This window comes from Carassius carassius, chromosome 11 (assembly GCF_963082965.1).
Source record: "Carassius carassius chromosome 11, fCarCar2.1, whole genome shotgun sequence".
NCBI classification, from domain to species: Eukaryota; Metazoa; Chordata; class Actinopteri; order Cypriniformes; family Cyprinidae; genus Carassius; species Carassius carassius.
The window spans coordinates 29750132-29769602 of NC_081765.1; the positions used below are offsets into that span (position 1 = coordinate 29750132).

Genomic DNA, 19471 nt, shown 5'->3' on the forward strand with positions numbered 1-19471 from the left:
TGATGATCATGATGATGTTTTCATTTGCGCTGGTCAATCCGCAGGATTTATTTGACTCTAAAAAGCCACTGTATATTTGGACAGCCACCTGACCCTTGTCTCCTCTAAAGGAGCTGCTAATCTCTGTTGTGGCTACTGTAAGCTGCTCTCCTCCCTGTTGCCCTCGCCTGGACAGAGGGGGCAGTGCTCAAAACACAAGCACTGGCTCCATCAAGTCTTCACCACAAAAAAATGGCATGATGCAGTGATATAGATACTAGTTCAGAAACTAAATCATATGATACTCATGGTACTTTTTGTTTTTAATAAATGCTTATAAATCATCATTATTTTTTCATCTCTTAATACTTTAGAAGAATATTTATAAGTTATTCATTAATAATAAATCATTTAAATGAATATATGATAGACACAAATGTACTCACTTTATGCATGTTCTTTGTGTTCCCACTTATGTAATTACCACTTAACAATCCAATAAAAAGTCAAGGATAAATAACAGGAGCATTCTTTAGATAACAGTGCATGATGGTGCATTAACTTGTCTGCAAACAATTTTTAGACAGACAATATAAGTTTGTGAATGACAATTCAGTCATTCCAGTTTTGCAGATATCCTTACCTGCTTATCAGTATAAACATTCTGTATATAATTTATGTAGTTTAGTAAAATAATAATAATAATAATTAACCCACACATATTAAAACAATTGTAATTTATGCAATAAACATATAACCTATAGCTTTCAAATCAGCAATAATTATTATTAATAACTATTATTTTCATAATATTACTTTGATGTCTGCTCAGTTTTAGGAGAGTTTGTGTGATCGTGGTCCACTCTTCTTTCATAGTTTGGTAACTGTGGTGGGTTTCTTAGCCATAACTTTTGTCACCAAGGATTTTCCAGAGTTTTTCTGTTGGGTTTAGATAAGAACTTTGGGGCGGGCATTTCTTAGCTTCTAGGAACTGCTTTGTGTGACTGGGAGCTTTGACCTGCACTAAAGTTGCAGGCTGACTGGGAGATGCTTGCAGGGAAGGTACTGCATGTTGCTGAAGGAGGTTATGATAAACATTTGCATTCACCTGACATGTAGCTGTTTAAGAGGCCCATCTCCTGCTGCAGAAAACATCCCCAAACCATGACACATAATTTTTTTTTTTTTTTGCAAGTGGGTTGAATTAATGCACATTCACATTTGGTGTAGAACTACATCATGTTCACACCGTGCACACAACGCCTCTGTACTTCCGATTTGTAGCTATATATCTGGCGTTACTTTTTTGAAAAATTGTAAATTAAAAAGCAATGCGTTACTTTACAAGTTACTTGAAAAAACTAATCTGATTACGTAACACACATTACTTGTAATTTTCAATTATCCAATTTAAGATTTTTACACTGAACTTCAGAATACAATTCATTTTTAAATGATGGTTTAAAATCTGCCCTTCTAACTCGAACAGGACTAAGCAGTGACCTTGAAAGTTAGTAAATTGTAGGTTCTCTTATTTTGATCTCCACTGTAAAGGATCAAAGAATATAAAAGTTTGATGTCTTATGAGAAAGCAGAAAAGTGACCTTAAGTGATCTTATAATAGAAAATATGACATTAAATCACTAAAATTATTTTACTATTATTGTTAGAGCCCCTGATTGCATTAGGTTAATCCATTTCTGTGCTCAGAAATAAAAACAAGACATTGTGGTATTCAAAAACAAGGTACTTTATAGTTGATGTCAAAGACAAACGTTAGAGCAAAGGTCCCAAGAAAAGTTCTATTGTAACAATGGAAAAACAAAGTGACAAAAATAATATGCATTTCTTACATTTTGTAAACCTAGAACTGTTCTTGAGCCACAGTGGTCACAGGTATTACTGGCTGATAAGTGTTTTTTTTTTTTCCTTTTTTTTTTTTCTTCTCTTTTGGCCGAACTGAAGATATATCTAGCGAGCATCTGGAAAGAGCCCTTTGATGATTCCAGATGTTTCTAAAGGAACAACCCTAATCTTTTCCTAGTCTTCCTCCAGCCCCAAAAATAAATCCAGAGGCAGAATAGAAAAAAAAAATCATAAAAGAACCGAAAGCAAAATAAGTATCACACAGTCAAACATGTGGCATAGTGTGTAGTTCACCTAAAACAATGCTCTACATAAATACAATAAAGTCTATAGTCTGTATGTCACAAGTGCTAGATAACTTTCTTCTTCTTGTTGTAAAATATTTTAAAGTAATTTTTCTTTCATTCAATTTTTAAACAAGTAAAAAGCACATCTGTCGGACACCAAGAGCATCAATCCGTTTGTGTACTGACCAGAAACAGGAGGAAAGAAGAGCTTCCATCCCATGCATTCTCCAAAGCCTCAACCCTCCCGTGTTCCTCCGTTGTGCAAATATGTTACAAGGACAAACAGGCATGCCGACGCACAAACCATGCAGAAATCTACAGCTATGAAGGAAAGAGAATGAAAGAAACTTCACTTTGGCCTGCAAATAAACAACTGGCCAGACCTCATTGCAGATAAGCAGGAATGACAAGAAAGCTTTTATAAAAAAAGGAAAAGGCAAAACAGATGGAATGCATTTTTTTTTTTTTTTACAAAACAAGAGCAAAGAAAATGAACCAGATAGAAGTGTCCCTTTGACAAGACTGTATTGATAGGCTGCCGTTAGTATTATTGCAGTGGTTTGTAGTGATGGACCGGTTGAGTATTACTATTATGAGAGTCTTTGGGAATGTCGCTTTACATTTCCAGGACACTTTCAAATCAGTGTCAGCCTTCGCACTTCATTCTTGAAAGTAATTCAGATGAGAATTGATGGGCTTCGTCTGGATATGATACTGCAAAAATGCCCAAAATAGATAATCTTGATTTAAGTAACAAGATTTTACAGAAAACAGAAAAAACCCAGAGAACAATTGCTGGTATCATTACTGCAAAATGAAACACGAACAAAGTCACAAAATCATGTCCAGGTAGAATTTCACCCCATAAATCAAAAGGAGGTAAATAAGAAATTATATTTTGCATAAAGAAACTGAAGCTTTTTTGGGGATTTCTTGCATTATTAAATTATTTTCATGATAATTATGCACATTTCCACCCCCCAAAAATCATTACCATAATTTAAACAGACATTTTCCTTATCAGTATTTTGTTAACTCTCATTAGATTCTCATGAGCATAATTTTATTTAAATAATTGTATTATTTCACATTCAAGTTGAAGTGCAAATGATTGTTTGAAGATTAAACAAAAATTATTAGAGCATGTTTTACAAGAAAAACTATTTTACTTTTTCTACTTTAAAATTTCACTCAATGTGTTGATTCTTTGTAATTATTTGTCATTTACAATAATTTTTTTATGTGTGTGCAATTCTACACCTTCAAATAATGATTATTTTCAAACACTTATTTTGGAAACTGTTTGCCATTGGTCGAACAAACAAACAGCCACACCCCCTAACTCACACCATTGGTTGAACCTGTTTTGCTTTGTTGGCCTCCTTGTTTTTTATTTATTTATTTTTTTAATGTCATTTATGTCCTTTTTCTGGGTGAAATATGACCTGGAAATGTTCTTGACAGGCTAAAGTAATTCAAACCTTAAAAATACGCTAAAATAACTGAAATCCATCTTTGATGTACCACACAGAGGGATCTTTGTGATGTCAGCATCTACTCTAGTTGGTCTATCCGAATGGACTTTAACCAATGGAAATGTACAGTGTCAGTCCATAATATTTTTGTTTTAGAGTTTAGAGAACACTCTGTCAAACTGAAGCCTGAAACCATGAAGATCTGTTTGATCAAGAGTTTACGGTGGCAGAGTAATGCTACTGCGAATGCATGAAACCAATAAACAGTGCCTTCAGTGGAACCAGCGACAGCCGAAGCCAGACCACATACTGAAATATATCACTTTGCAATACTAGTTTTCTTATTAGAGTCTGCAATCTTTATAATATATAATATATCTATAGATCTTTGTAATATAAATCTACTATAAACAGAACGTAGTAAATACACAATTGTCGGAATCATTATACAAAGTAAAAGCATCTCCCTCCCACTGCATACAAAAAAACTAAACAAGATAAACCAAATTAAAAAAGGCGTGTTACTCTCTACAACAAGAAACTAAAGACATATGTAAAACACATTGTCAACTACATACAGACTGACAAATTAACAAGTAAATAATCCAAAAAGTACAAAAAAAAACAAACGAAAAAAAAAAAAACACGACAAATGAGTCCAAAATAATGGGCACGAACCCAAAGTGGAGTAGTCATACGTGACAGGCATTTATAAAAAGGAACAATGGCAACAGTGAGTCAAAACTCCCGCCTTAATGCGTCTCATATTGAACATGACACACAGAAAAAGAATGCCAAAGGTAGTTGCCGAGAGGCTAAACATTAATCAGGGGTTTTCAAACAAATGATCACCTCTTCATCAGTCCAGAATCCAAAAGTTGAATGTACAATCAAAGTCAAGACAAATGATCTACTGTCACCATGCATAATTGCGTATATATACAGTTCTATGTGGCGCTTCGAAGTACCGCCATGGCTCCGACACTTCGTCAATGATCCATGCAGATTGTCTTGAGTATCACAGTCGTCTCAGAGACGCTTTTATGATTGTTTTCTGAGTGGAAGCTGGTGGTCCCGCTACTTCCTGGATTGTGTTATGTGACGAGCACATGTTAGGTAGCACCTGCCCCTAGCGAAAGGCCCATAACCCTCCTCGCTCAGGTCTGTCGACAGGAAACCAGCACTAAATCTCACCAGGTGGCACGTCTGAAGGCTCAGTGGTACATTTAAAATCGGTAACCAGCCCTTTTCCGCTTGTTTCAAAGGCGTCAATAAAATCGACCATCTGCTTAGTAGAATAATAGTAGTGATACGCTAGTGCCCTTTGATTAACTGTAAAGTAACCGAAATACTAGACATTCATAGCTCTATAAAAGTACAACATGTCGAGAGAAGGAAAAATAGAAAGTTTGTCTCAAACTACAAATCGTATGACGCGTGGTCATCGCAGCCCTATCCTATACGCTCGCAGCAAACTCATGCTTGTCGGCGCTGTTAAACTACAACGGTTGAATTCTTAACTGATGGAAAGCTGCATGCTGGTCAACTTTTCAGAGGAGGAGGTGCGTATTTGGTCATTAGAGTTGAAACGAGTCGCTACATTGGCTTGCCATTTAAAGCGCTGGAGAATTCAATCGAACGTTTTGCCCTCTGATAGTTGGCAACTACCTTAAAAGTTAGTTTGTCAGTGACACTTAAAGTCATGTAACATCCAACACAAGCACAGTGAAAATGAAGGAACATAAAACATGTCATTATGTGTGTGAAACATGAAGATATCTGCAGGGAGTTCCTAGTAAACATGCTGAAGGTTTCTCGATTCTTCAGGCCAGCCTTTGACCGTCAAGACGGCGAAACGTTTTCCCTCTTTTAACTAGTTTAAGGCAATGTTCTTCTGGATCCATCATGGAAACTCTTCTACAAAAGGCACAAACTCACATTGACAACTTTCTATTGGGCTTCCCAGAATCCTTCGCTCTCTCTCTCCCAATCAAATCGTCCACCCATGTTAAGCAGTGACTCGAATTGCGAATGGAACGAGTCACTTTTTTTCTCCAAGAATAAAAGAAAGACAGACAAACAAACAGAGAGAGTCGACAAATAAAAAACATAGGCCGTAACAGCCGAAATCAGTCTTATAGTGGCTCTGGAAAATAATGAAAAAGCACCAGCTCTCACATCTAACAATGAAACGTGAGTCTATGTCCTGCCCAAAAGTTAAGCGTCCCTGCGACAGACCAGGTTACACAATCCCGGACTTCTGCCACAGACAGAGACAGTCTAACATGGCTCAGACGTTTGTCACACTCTGGGTGTCACGGAGATTTCTTCAGGCCGTTTCGGATCCCGTGCTCAAAGTGCGCACTTCGTGGGACAAAAAAGGAAACGGATGGAGAGAGTAGAGCGACGTCAGAGGCCTTGAAGAGGCTCTGAGCCGAGAGGGTCAGCAAGGCAGTCGATCAGACCTTCTACAACGGAGGCTCCTCTTCCATAGGTTCCTCCTCTGTCCTGTGGGACGACACACATGCACAAACATTACGTCACACATGAAAGGTTTCCACATCTTTTCACTTGTGAATTGATATGGCTTTTCCAGATATTTTAATAAATCTGAATATAATCAGCAATTGAATATTTCCAAGCCAAGCAAAAGTATCAGTGTTATTTCTGTATCACTGATTTACTATAATATTATAGTTTTTTTAATTAATTTATTCATATTTTTAATATTGAACTAAAACTTTTTTGTTTTATGGATTTAGTTTTATTTGAATTTTTTAGTTAACTAAAATAACCCCGACAAGTACAGGTAAATTTATATTCACAATATAATGTTCATGAATTTAACAAAAAAAAAAAAATGTTTCTAGACCTGGAAATTGCAATTTTAAAATTCCAAGATATTTCCAGGTTTCCTTGCCTCTGGGAACACCTATGTACAAGTATTTTAATACTACTTATATACTATTATATTTTTTATTCATATTGAATAAGCTTCTATTTTTATATTCTTAGTTTTAATGTTAGATTTTTTTTTGTAACTTTTTGTCGTTATTATAAGTATTATTTATTTTTTTTTTTTTTAATATTTAGATTTTTTTGCTTCTGTCATTTATTTTTATTTTTTTTACTTTTTGAACGAATTGACCTTATTTTATTTCAGTTAGCTGGTAAGGAATTTTTTTTATTTCATATAAATTTCAAGTTTTTATCTAATATTTATATATATATTTTTTATTTCAGCTTCATTTCAACTAACATTTTAATAGTTTTAGTTCAAAATAAACAAGTTTATATATAAAAATAAATAAACAAATAAATAAATAAAGTCCCTCCTTGGCATCCTTCAGTAAGAAGTTGCTAATGTATTTATATTTAAATGGTGCAAATTTTCCATTTTGGCTTTATTTAGGCACAGTACTTTATATGGAATTCCTTTCGCAATATATCCAAAATTTGGGGTTTTGATACAATGATACACATTGATACACACTCATTTCAGAGTTAAAGCATCACATTCGCAGGTTTTTCTGGAGAAAGGTGTAAGGCACTAAAAATGAAATGACAGAAATGGTGCATGGCAGAGTTAAAAAAAAATTTGAATGTTCTATTTGGGAATTTAGGAGGAAATTAGGAAATTAAAACCACCAGAATAAAGGAATTCAGGGTCAGGAGTGGAGTTTCCAAAGTTACAAGCTAAAATGTTCATGACATTTTGAACTGTGTTCTTGTGGCACAAGGGTGTTTGAGACCCCCAGCCAGAAAACAGAACAATAAACTAGGAAAAACAACACTTATAATAGGTGTCAACACACTTTCTGCACTGAAGCCATGATAGGAATAATAGGAAATAATACGAGATTGAACCTGTGCTAGGCACATAAATACGCGTGTGTCTGAGGAAGGTCCAGAAACCTCAGGCATCTGTGCTCAATGCTGCCCGAGTGTTTTCAATTAGGACTCTGGCAGACTGTGTCTCTCAGAAGCCTGACGCTGCTGGACGTCTGCCTCACACCAGCCGCGCGCATTCAGAGAGTCCCGCCTGCTTATCAACTGTCCTGCACCTCTAGAACACTGCTGTCCCATCACAGACTCCCACACAATCATAAATACTCACGGGGTCACAGACACAGACACAATCAGGAGGCCTGCTCTGAGCAATATATGCCACAGGAATAATACAGTCTGAAACTCATTCGTCACTCATTTGAGCAAACTGTCAATTAAAGGAGGTGTTAACCTTAAAATGCTGGAAATCAAACAATCAAAATTTTATGTGAATTGTTTTTATTTTCATTCATGTTTGGAAATGTTGAGACGGGTCTAAATAGTTTAAAACAGATTTTAGTGGGTTTTTTTGCTGATTTTCTGATGTGGTTTCATTATTTTCTAGATGACATAAATTTTTTAAATGTGTAATTTACTAGCGCTGTCAAATGATTGATCACGATTAATCACATCCAAAATAGCAGTTTCGTTTAAATAATATATGTACAGGTATGTGTGCTGTGTATATTTATTATGTATTTATAAATACACACGCATGCATGTATATATTTCAGAAAAATAGGTTAGGTTTATATATTACCGTAAAACTTCAAATAATAGCCCGGGCTTCTATTTACCCAAATCGCCGAACTGCACCGGCTTGTATTTGAGACAGGCGTCTATAAGAGACAGGCCTTTAATTTAGTGTTGAGATGTTCAAGCATGACAGTAGGAGGTTACAACATTATATTACGTTTTATTTAGAATTAATTTGGAATGTGTTTAACAAATAATTTAATGTAAGAAATGTCTTTGGCTATTGGCAGCATAAAAAAAAAAAAAAACATAAAAAACGAAACGATGTCACCGCAATGGGCAGAACAATACAAGTTACCCCTAAACGAATGTGTTTAACAAATAATTTAGTGAAAGAAATGTCTAAGATTATTGGCAGCATAAAAAACGAAACGATGTGACAGCAATGGGCAGAACAATAGAAGTTACCGCTAAAATCCATCGAGCATATGAACTTGTTTCCCAAAACATATCAACAAGAAAGAATGAAGGCTACCCTGTAAAACAACTGCAATCATGTGAAAGAAAATTACTCTATTCATCACTATCATCATCCCCGCGATCCTCAATTACAAGTTCATTGGCGAATTCCTCCTCCACGTCGCTCTCCTCCACTTCTCTCTCTCCAGCCTCCGCTAACTCTGCCTGCCTTGCTTGCACTAACAGCTCTCGCCCAGATGCGCACGGCTCTCCCTCTTTGAAACAATGGATAAGGTGATCCTCACTTCCATCAGAAGCTACTGTCAGGCCACATACCTAAGGATAACATCCCGAAGTCAATGAAATATATTATCTCCTCTTTCTCCCTCGCACACACACACGCGCGAGCAAGCATACCTTAAAGGAATTTTTCAGCCGCTCCGTATCCAGCTTTTCCCACGCTTGAAACAGACCAGGCCTCTATTTGAGACCGGCCTTTATTTACCCAAACCTGTCGTCACACCAGGCGTTTAAAAGAGACAGGCGTCTATTTGGGACTCGGCTATTATTTGAAGTTTTACGGTAATATATTTATGTATAATATTAATTACAGGAATATAAATATAGTCATGTACATACTTGTAAATATATACAAAAATATATACACTATGTGTGTGTATTTATATATACATAAATATTTATTATGAATATATAAATACACAGCACACACACATATTATTCTGCAAACAAAAACTTTTTTGTAAGCGATTCATCTCTATTAATCCTTTGACATCACAATAACTTACATGTAAAATGATAATATGTTGAAACATATATACGGGTTGTTATTAAAATGAACTAACACTAAAATTAAAACCATAAAAAAATTAATTACTTGAAATATAATAAATGTTAATAATGAATAATGAAAACTATAATACAATCCTAACGCTACTAAAATAATTATATTTATATATATATATTATAAATAATAAAATAATACAAATCATAATTCATACTGTTTAAAATACTAAATTTAAACACCAAAAAAGGAGTCATGAGACCGAAGCGGTATTTGTGGAATGTGTGCTATGACAATCACACACAAAGTCAGCTAAGACTGCACCTCTTTCCCATGTGCTTGTTGGCCACAGACAGCGAGGCCATGGCGGTCACCGTCTCTGCCTCTTCAGTTTCACGTCTCTGAGCCTCCAGCAGTGAGTAGCCCAGAGTCGAGGCAGATCTCTGCAGCGAGCGCCAGTATTTACCTACGCACAAAGCTCAGCCTTAAACATGACACAGCACTTTATTTACAGGTGTAAGACGTCAAGCAGCAAGTAAAGACATCATATGCATGACAGAGATATGACTAACCAGCATAAAGTCTTACTTCAAGAAGACAACTCTTCATAACTGATATATAAGAAGCCAGCCAATCACAATTTTTACAGGTTGTTTAGGGGTAAGTTTATCTAAAATAGACTATGCTACAATAATTGCTGCAATAGTTGTGTAAAATAAGTATCAGGCCTTTCAAGAATCAACTGTGAAACTTTGTGTGCACTCACTGTGGACTTCCAGAACTTTCTCCATGGAGTGAATGGCATTTGGGTTCGGCCTCTGTTGTAGCACGTCTTCAGAAAGAGGGTCCAACTGAAAGAAAGATAAAAAATGTCAGGTTAAACCCTACTGTTGCAAGAAAACATTAAACTAAATGAGTTTTACAGTACATATGTGTGTGTGTATGTACATATATATGCTTTAAAATAATAAAAACCAGCAACAATATATATACACACATTGTAAAAATGAGTGCCATTTTAACAGTAACATATTGTAAAATGTGTTTTTACAGTTTTTCTGTATTTTGTTTGTTCTGGAATCCACAGCTGCCAAAATTATTTTGTAAAGTCTACAGACTTTTTTTTTTTTTTTTTTTACAGTGCATATTATGGAAGCTTGTTTTCTGCAGAGTTATTTCTGGAGCCAGACCCTGCTAGTCATTGTTTTCAGGGACCACCGATGGCTACCTGGTGATAAATGCATTAATAGCAAGCTTATGTTTGCACTGTAACGGAGGATCACATTTGTGCTGAATGCCATGCTTTAAAGATAGTCAACAATACAGTGCTTTGTGCTTTGTCGCAGCACGTGGGCAACGAAGACCTCATGCTCCGGCAAACCCTCACGACAGCTCAGGGACCAGCGGGGACACGGCCCAGAGGAGACCGCCAGCATGCGATGCTGCATTCCTGATGTGGAATGAGTCCATTTCCCTTTGGCTCTCGGTTGCATTTTTTCACCCCCATATAAAAAAATAAAAAATTGAAAATCTATGGCCCAGTGTTTCTTGTGCAAACATTGAAGATGGAGAAAAGGGCGTGCATCCCGTCACTTATCCTTCATAAAACAGGCATGAAAACTGGGTAATTTTGAAATATTAGCAATTGTAGAGAGAGAGAGAGAGAGAGAAAGAGAGAGAGAGAGAGAGAGAGAGAGAGGGAGAGGAGAGAGAGAGAGAGGGAGGGAGAGGGAGAGAGAGAGAGAGAGAGAGGGAGGGAGAGAGAGGGAGGGAGAGGGAGGGATCATTCTCTACTCCTGGCCAAGCTGGAGGCTTTGGTTTAATTAAAGCAAATAAGACGAGGGCAGGAGGACTGGAGGCATTGGGAAAGACCGTCTGAGACGGAGACTTTAATCCTGCTGTGGCACGACACACAGACATATCAAACCCCTCGGCATTTCTAAAACAATCACCCTAGTACTAAAATACTAATGTGTATAAAAATCTTTCGTAAAATTATACATGTCTACTGTCACTTAAGATCAATCAAATATATATATATAAATTGATCTTAAGTGACAGTAAACATTTATAATTTTACAAAAGATTTATATTTCAAATAAATGCTGCTCCTTTGGATTTTCTATTCATCAAAGAATCCTGAAAAAATTACCACAGTTTCCACAAAAATATTAATAAGCACAATACATGCTGTTTGCAACATTGACAATACTGAGAAAAGTTTATTCAACAGCAAATCAGCATATTAGAATGATTTCTGAACGATCATGTGACACTGAAGAGAGATATATATATATATAGAAACTTCATATAAATATATAAATAAATCATATAAATATATATTTATATGAAGTTTCTATATGCGCAATTTATTTGAATTTTTTATCATTTATTTACCTAATACACCAGCTAATGACAATATATATATACACAACAATTATCTGTCGAGCTTGATCACTATTCTGTAATCATTATAATCATATATATATATATATATATATATATATATGTTTAATATATACAATTATATCTAATAATATATACAATATTATTTATTATATTATAGAATACTATTTTATATAGTTTTATTATTGATCTGGCATAAAAACTATATGGATAGAAGCCCAGCTAATGAAAAGATAATTATGCTCAATATCAATTTATTGAGCAATTCTGCCTTGATTATTCAACTGACATGTTGCCAACTCAGTAAGTCAGGCCTCACAGAAAAGGCAGAGTTTCCCACAGGTACGACACTGCAGTCGCGTTCATCTCGTAAATACGATCATTCCGACATGACTTGATGTCAGCGGTCCCATATGGAGGGGTCAAAGTCTGCATGTGGAAGGCCAGCTGGTCATTCATTCCCACTTTCCCACTGTGCGGCTTGACTGTAGGTCAACACTCGTCTCTCAGGAACCCTCCCGCTTCAGCCCGGCCCCTCTCGGCTCTTCGATCCCGCTGCGACTGTGACCCTCTGCTGCCCTGGCACTGGCCGAGGGGGAGGGGCCGACCTGTCAATCATTGTGATGGACGGCCCTGCCACACGTCTATAAACTTTAATAAGTCTTGTCAGCGCACGCCAAGCTGCTTGGCAGGAATGAAACACATGCCATTTGCCAGCATCCAGCATGACAGTGGGATTTATTTGATTTTCCCTCCCACCCACGGCCTGTGTGTGTGAGGACCTTCACATTCTCCAGGAAAAAGAAAAGCTTTTGATAGGATGATTTCTGTCAACCTGCCTGCAGTAATATAAATTCAGACTGTTTGAGAACGAGGCACGTCCATCAAATATGGATGAAGCCAAAGAAACTGGGAACTTCATGCAAAACAGTGCATAGAAGCGAAGAATAACAAAGTTTGATTGTTTGCCATACATCAAGCCAGTAGTTCTCATATTTTTGGGCAATGCCCCACTTTTTAAGTAGAATAACTAAAACTACTGAAAAACCACGCTTGTCATTCACATGTATCCGTTTATGTGACATTTACAAATGAGAAAAAACAGAAGCGGACAATATTGGCATATTGTATTAACTTTCAGCTTTAAATATTCTTTCTGTAAAGTGATGGAATGGTTTTACTAGTAAAAACAATGAAAGCTGTATTTTCTTTTAGTTTTTACAGTTTGGTTAAATAACAAAATTACATGATTCACTGAAAAAAGTCAAACTTTTTTGTCAGCAGATCAACATTGTTCTGTTAATTTCTGTAATATTTTATGTTACTTTAATGATATAAAAATTACTAAATGATCATAAAAATAAATAATAAATTAAATGTTTTATATATTTTTAAAATAAAGAAATAGTTTTTACAGTAAAAAAATAGTATAATATTAATAATAATAATAATTTCAGGAGCAATATGTAAGGAATAGATAACTGAAAGCAAAACTCTTATCATTTCATAATTCTTCTAATTACTTTGAATGAAATGTAAGTCATTGTTCACTTAAAATATAGCCATCCCTGCATTCAGATCGGCATAATCAACAGCAAAGAAGGTGGATGCTGAGAAACTCATTTGTTCTTATATAGTTAACAGGGTAGATTAAAACGTGTGCAAGCAAACAAGATTTGGGAACTAGGGAAGACTCCAGAAACGTACAGATCCATTGTATTAACCTTGTGAGAGTTGTTATTTTACTAGAAGGACATTAACTGACCAGCCAAGGAGCTGATTACAGGTCATGCTAATGCAACCTTGCATGAAATGATTGCAGCCACCTAACAAACAGTCCTTTACAGGACAGAACATTCTGGAAATCAACCCCAGGCTTCATAGGTGAAAGCTGGCATGTTTACTGTAGCTGTTGGGTAAACAGAGAGAAAAAACCTCACGGTGACTGCAAACAATTAGCCTATTAGGACGCTGTTTATCATATAATTGCTAATGACCACAATTTGAGAACAACATCTGCTTGCAGAGCTGGATGACATCAGAGTCGAAGCATCATCCATCAGCTATTTTACCAGTGAAACCTTTCAGTGAGAGAACTGACCATCAGATGTGACGCACGTTCAAAAGAAACACAATCCTCATTATAACAGCACCACCTTCTCTTTACCGGCCTTTAAAAAAAGAGGAAGTATATTTGACACACTAGCCCATGCAGTTAAACCCTCAATATAATGAGCACAGTCACACAGGAGACTGTGGCGCCTTGAACTCTTCCACTTCATGGACAGCAGGGAACTCTGGGGGTTTTCACATCTACATGTAGGTAGTTTCAGGGGTTTAACAGCACTTTGCTTGAATTTGACAATCAGCGAACTGCCTCTTTAAAGTGACAAGATCAAGTCGACATGTGGTTTCAGTGAACTTCTCTTATACTGTATAATGATTTGGACACAATAGCCTTTATAGGACCATACTCAGGTTATGATGACTTATAAAAAAAACACCAGAAGATCATTTGTGATCTTTGCTTTTTTTATCTACTGACAGTTTTGGTCTATACCAAAAATAATCTGAGTACATCAGATTATAACACACACAGTGAAAACACCCTAAGGCGCTTGATTTCCCCTCCAAGTAAAAGAGAACTGAATGAGTAAACCAGACGTGTAGAGGTTGGGGTAGCTGCAGCACCTGTTATCCCATGAGTCTCTAGTTCAAACACACTCAAACTCTCAGACTGTATCCACATCATCTACTCACTGCCCTGGACTTCACCTCCATTACAATGAGGGCCTGAATGCAATGATAAAACACCTGCTTCCTGCAATACTGATCACAGTCCGTGCTCTTGTTTCTTATTATCTTCTATCTTGCCTGAGCTGAGCTTCTCGGGACATTTGTGACGTCCTGCAAGGGTCGTCGAGTGACCGTGTGCTTGAACTGAATGGGTGCCATGAAAAACATGCATGTTACTTTACAAGAAACATGTATCTAAACAAGGCCTCAGATTTTCATAGTTGGCCCGAAAAGGCCAAGACGAGTACAAGAACTTAGAAAAACACTTATAAAAATATAATCATGAATACAATATAAATCTATTGATAATATTAAAATGACAAAAGGAAAAAAAATCTATATAACATTGTTACATAATTCTAAATATTATTAAATATAATGCTAACATTATGGATGTTGAAATTTTTAAATATGTTTTCATAATATTAAGATAAATATTTATATAATATACAAATAGCCAACCGATTCTAATCTCAGTTGAAGTTTATATTATGCTATTTCATCTAATAACAATAATTCTTAAACTTACAGATTACAATATTGCAATTGTTTAATCATTATACAATTATTTTTATATTATTATTTAGAAAATGATTTTTTTTTTTGCTGTATGATTATATAGAAAATAATGTAATATTAATCTAATTGTAATATTAAAAATGACAACAGGAATATTTAAAGATTGTTTAACAATTCTAATTATTATTAAATATAATGTAATCTCATTACAAACACACTTTTTAAAATGTATCTTTTTATGAATACAATTAATATATATATTAACATAAATATAAAAAAACACAAGAAGTACCATCATAAAAAACATGCATTACTTCACAAGAAACGTGTTTAAACAAGGCCTCCAGTTTTCATAGCTGGATTCAAAAGGCTGAGACTAGCCATATTAAAATGAAATGTGCTATAGAGGACCGAAGCGTCTAATATGGCATAAGTTGTTCTGCGTGTCCAATGCTCATGGAAAAGTCGGTCCTTCTATTCTTAAATCAGATTCTCTGACTTTATGAAATAAGCTTCCTCTGTGTTTTGTGCTTCCTAATTTCCTTTGATTACTTTAAGTCTGTCTCTGTCTCTCTGGCTGTCAGTGACCCCGTCTGCGAGAGGTGTGAAGCTAACTGCTTTCAGATGGGCTGCTGTTAGCGTCTGAGAGTGAGCGTGAGATACTCTGAGCCCCCTCTCAACATCCCTCCAGGGAGTGCACTCGATAGGCAATTGAAACGGGCCCTTACTGAGCAGTTTTGCTTACTCAGTGCCTCTGTCTCTCATGGGGTAAACTGGAGATGAAGACAGCGCCAGGCGGCCCTGTAGACTCACAGTCTGAATGCTGGTGCTGGTAAACCGATTATGATTATTGCATTAAGGCTGCCATTACGCACTTCTCCTCTAAAGCAAACGGGTCCAGTTCAGTTAGTGCACATATTTCCTGACAAGCCTACCCCTGTGGAGATATTTGGCCCCTTATGGGTAAAAGAAAAAGTTCATTCCTTTCCCATGTGCATGTATGGGTCACACTAGCTGTTCATTTTTACTAGTCATTCAGAAAAACATTACAGCCTATTTGGTTTTGTACATAGTATTTTTTGCTGGTTAGAGTCTCACATATTTATCTTAGCAACATGCTAAAGTCAAGCTCTACTGAAATCATTTGAGGATTGATGCAATAAGCTGCTGTCTATGTAGAGTGTTCGCTCACTTATGAGGTTCATTTAGATTTAGTGTACTGTTTAGACAGCAAGGCAGAACCAAAATGAGTGCGTATTTGATTTAGAAAGAGAAAAGAAAGGCCCTGAATGAAAGAAGATGAATGGAAAGAATAGCAGTAGAGATGAGAGATGGGAAGATAAAAGAAATGATTCTTTCTCTGACACTGAGACAAGCGGATAAATGAGGCCCTACAGCTTCATTTGTCTTGTTTGTGTGTGTGTGGACAGTGAAGCGTTTGCTATTCTTTCCCTCCCACCCTCTGACTGGATTATGACCGTGTCAGCTGAACCTTGCTGGCTGGCCAGTACAAAGGGAGCGCTGCTAACTACACACCCTGACAAACATGTAGTCTCTGACACCCTAGACAAAAGCTGGGTGGGAGGAAAGAGAGACAACTTGACAAAACAGGGCCCAGGGCCAGTTCAGTTCACCTGATGGATCCTCACTGTTAAATCAGCATGCAGAATTACTGTGCAAAACTGAGGATGTCATACATGTTCCTGACGACCGTTTTAGATCGTTTAGTAAAAAACACAACATTTATTTGTGTATGGTGTGAGACAATATAAAAAAAACTAAATTTGAGCATTCCAAACAAAGTGAAACAGTGGTAACTGGTGTTATACTGTGTTCTGCCTTGGCTTTTCCGGGGCTTTTCGAAGCTACAGTTGAGACGACCCATTATTCTCTCGGAAAAACAACGAAATTGACACAAGACACTTGATAAAGGATGTCTTGAATGTCCCAAAAATATAAATAACTAATTTTCGACAAAAATCAAAGTTACTGTCTTTTGCCTTGGCACAGCAGTTTGGGGTCAGAAGAAAAAAAATGCATATTGCTGAACATTTGAGGATGTTGTCATTCTGTAAAATCCCTTCATCTTTTCCTCCATTCATAAAGCCCTGTCCATCCCTGAGTCACCCTCCCCGTCTGATCTCCAATCGGCTCTTACCTCGTTTCCAAGCAAAGCAGAAACACATGCTTCTGAGGCATCACAAATGGCGGTGAGGTCGTGACCCCCCTCCAGCGCGAGCACCAGCCGGCCACCAGCCAGTCCCATCAGCTGCTTGGTCAGGTAGCCAAAACCTGCCAAAGGGGGAGACAGGAAATACAAGAGGGGGTTACAGAGCTCGCTCAGAAACCGGTGGCTGGCCTTTGATCAAAGGAACCAGAGATGAAGAAACAATGGAACGAGGGAGAGGAAGAAAATAAGACAGTATCACATTCTCTCTGTTAAAAAGACGGCACTCTGGATTTACTGAGCCTAAACGTATAATACGAGACAGGTTTAATTTTAATAAATGTGGCTTAGTAATTTGGCCACATCGTTTGATCTTTGTTTGAATATATGCAACCAACTATACCTCCATTCCCCAAAGATTCACATTCAAGGCCATCCTAGATTATTTAATTTTGTTTTAATTCTTCACTGGCACGATATGGTCCAATGAGATGTTCTTCATCACGTAAGAGAAGGTACCGTCCAGCTCAGCTCAACCTGATACACACTTTGTGCGATGTATTAAATGCAACACAAATTACCCCAGAGCCGCAGCTCCTCTGAACATCTTTCTTAAAGTAACAGTACACCCAACATGGAAAATGTGTTATTTATGCATCCTTGTGTCGGTTTAAACCTGCATGCTGTTGTTTTGTACATTTGGAGAATGTTTACACAGCTCTTTTCCACACAACAATATTGAATGGTGACCACGTCTACTTTAAAAACTATCATACAAATTTTCTGTATTGTCAGTACGACTTGTACACTGTATATCAATTTTCTTTGTGGCTATAACTTGTGTCAGAAATTATTTAAATGTGAAAAAAAGATAAAAAATGATTCTTTTAATCATTCATATACTATTTTTTTTTTTTTTATAGTTTTGAATAATGTTTGAATTTATGATTTTTGTTTGTTTATTTAAGTTTTAGCCATTTTATTTAATTTTACTTTAGTACTTCTATTTAAACAAAAAAATGTTTAAAAAAATATTTTACTTTATTTGATTTCAGTTAACGTTTATTTTATTTTAATTGAATAACATTTACTTATTTATTTAGATTTAGTTAACTAAAATAACCCTATCTTAAGGCTTCATATTTGAATCTGAACCTGACATTTATGATCTCTGGTAGAGAGAAAGATTATCACCGAAAAACAAATGTGTTTCATTCTGTTTCTTACACAAAGCTATCATATGACTTCAAAAGACTTGAAATACGGCATGACATGAGGGTGACTAAATAACGTCAGAATTATTGAACGGGTGACTTATTCCGTTAAGATAAGCAGCTAAATGAAAAACAAATGCTGTCAGAAATCACTGAGCAATTCTTAGACCAGCAGATGGACTGAATCAAATTTAAAGTTACTTTTAGATGCAAGAATTGTGAAAATTTTCTTTAGTCTCTGGGCAAATGTTTTGAGTGAACAGTGATTCTACTTTACGTTTCCAGCACTGACATTTGGACAGCTTTCACCAGGAGATGTAATCTATAAGAGCCGGCGTTATGATCCCTCTAACAGGATAAAAGCAGCCTTTTGGACCCCAACAACAAGTGCTATATAATCATTAAATGTTTGATTTAGAACAAGCTCGGAATGCCATCTTGATATTATGCACACATGGGAACAAAGATGGAAAAACATTAGGGATCTGGAAGTATGAGAAAAGATGACTGGTACAATCTCTCCCTTCAGGGATTAGGCTTTGCACACAAGAGTGTGGTGTCTTGTTTTTGTGGCGTTAGCACATGATAAATTTGACTGAAATGAAAGCTTTTAGACATGAGTAACGACCGAGAGACAGAGAGTGGGACAAAGGCAGACTTCCACATCAGTGACTCATCCTTTTGCTCCGAACCGCTTCATCCCATGAGAATCTTCCTAAATAAAGGGGAACGCAGAGCACTTACATTTGGCCGTGAGCTTGTATCCTCCCAGAGGTGGTGGATGCCCCTCCACAGCGTCGAAGCCTGAAGAAACCAGCACCACGTCTGGAGCGAACTCATTCGCAATTGGCATCACCACCGTCCTTCAAAAACACAAAAACAAGAGCATGTGAGTTCCTGAAAGAATAGTTCAGCCAAAATTCTAAGTTCAGTCATTATTTATTCACCATCAGTTTTTCCAATTCTTTGTTATTTAC

At 36.5% G+C, this 19471-nt stretch overlaps 1 protein-coding gene across 4 annotated transcripts in view; it reads right to left on the reverse strand.

Moving 5' to 3' along the window:
• Nucleotides 1–3515: 3515 nt before the first annotated feature.
• Nucleotides 3516–19471, reverse strand: part of hdac4 (histone deacetylase 4) — a 223863-nt gene continuing 207907 nt past the window's right edge. For all 4 annotated transcript variants that reach the window (XM_059562488.1, XM_059562489.1, XM_059562487.1 and 1 more), the window contains 5 exons: nucleotides 19239–19357; nucleotides 17272–17405; nucleotides 10159–10243; nucleotides 9717–9858; nucleotides 3516–6115 (listed from right to left, as the gene is read on the reverse strand). In XM_059562488.1, coding sequence (XP_059418471.1) covers nucleotides 6076–6115; nucleotides 9717–9858; nucleotides 10159–10243; nucleotides 17272–17405; nucleotides 19239–19357 — 520 coding nt within the window. In that variant the 3' untranslated portion in view covers nucleotides 3516–6075. The remainder of the gene's footprint in view (nucleotides 6116–9716; nucleotides 9859–10158; nucleotides 10244–17271; nucleotides 17406–19238; nucleotides 19358–19471) is intronic.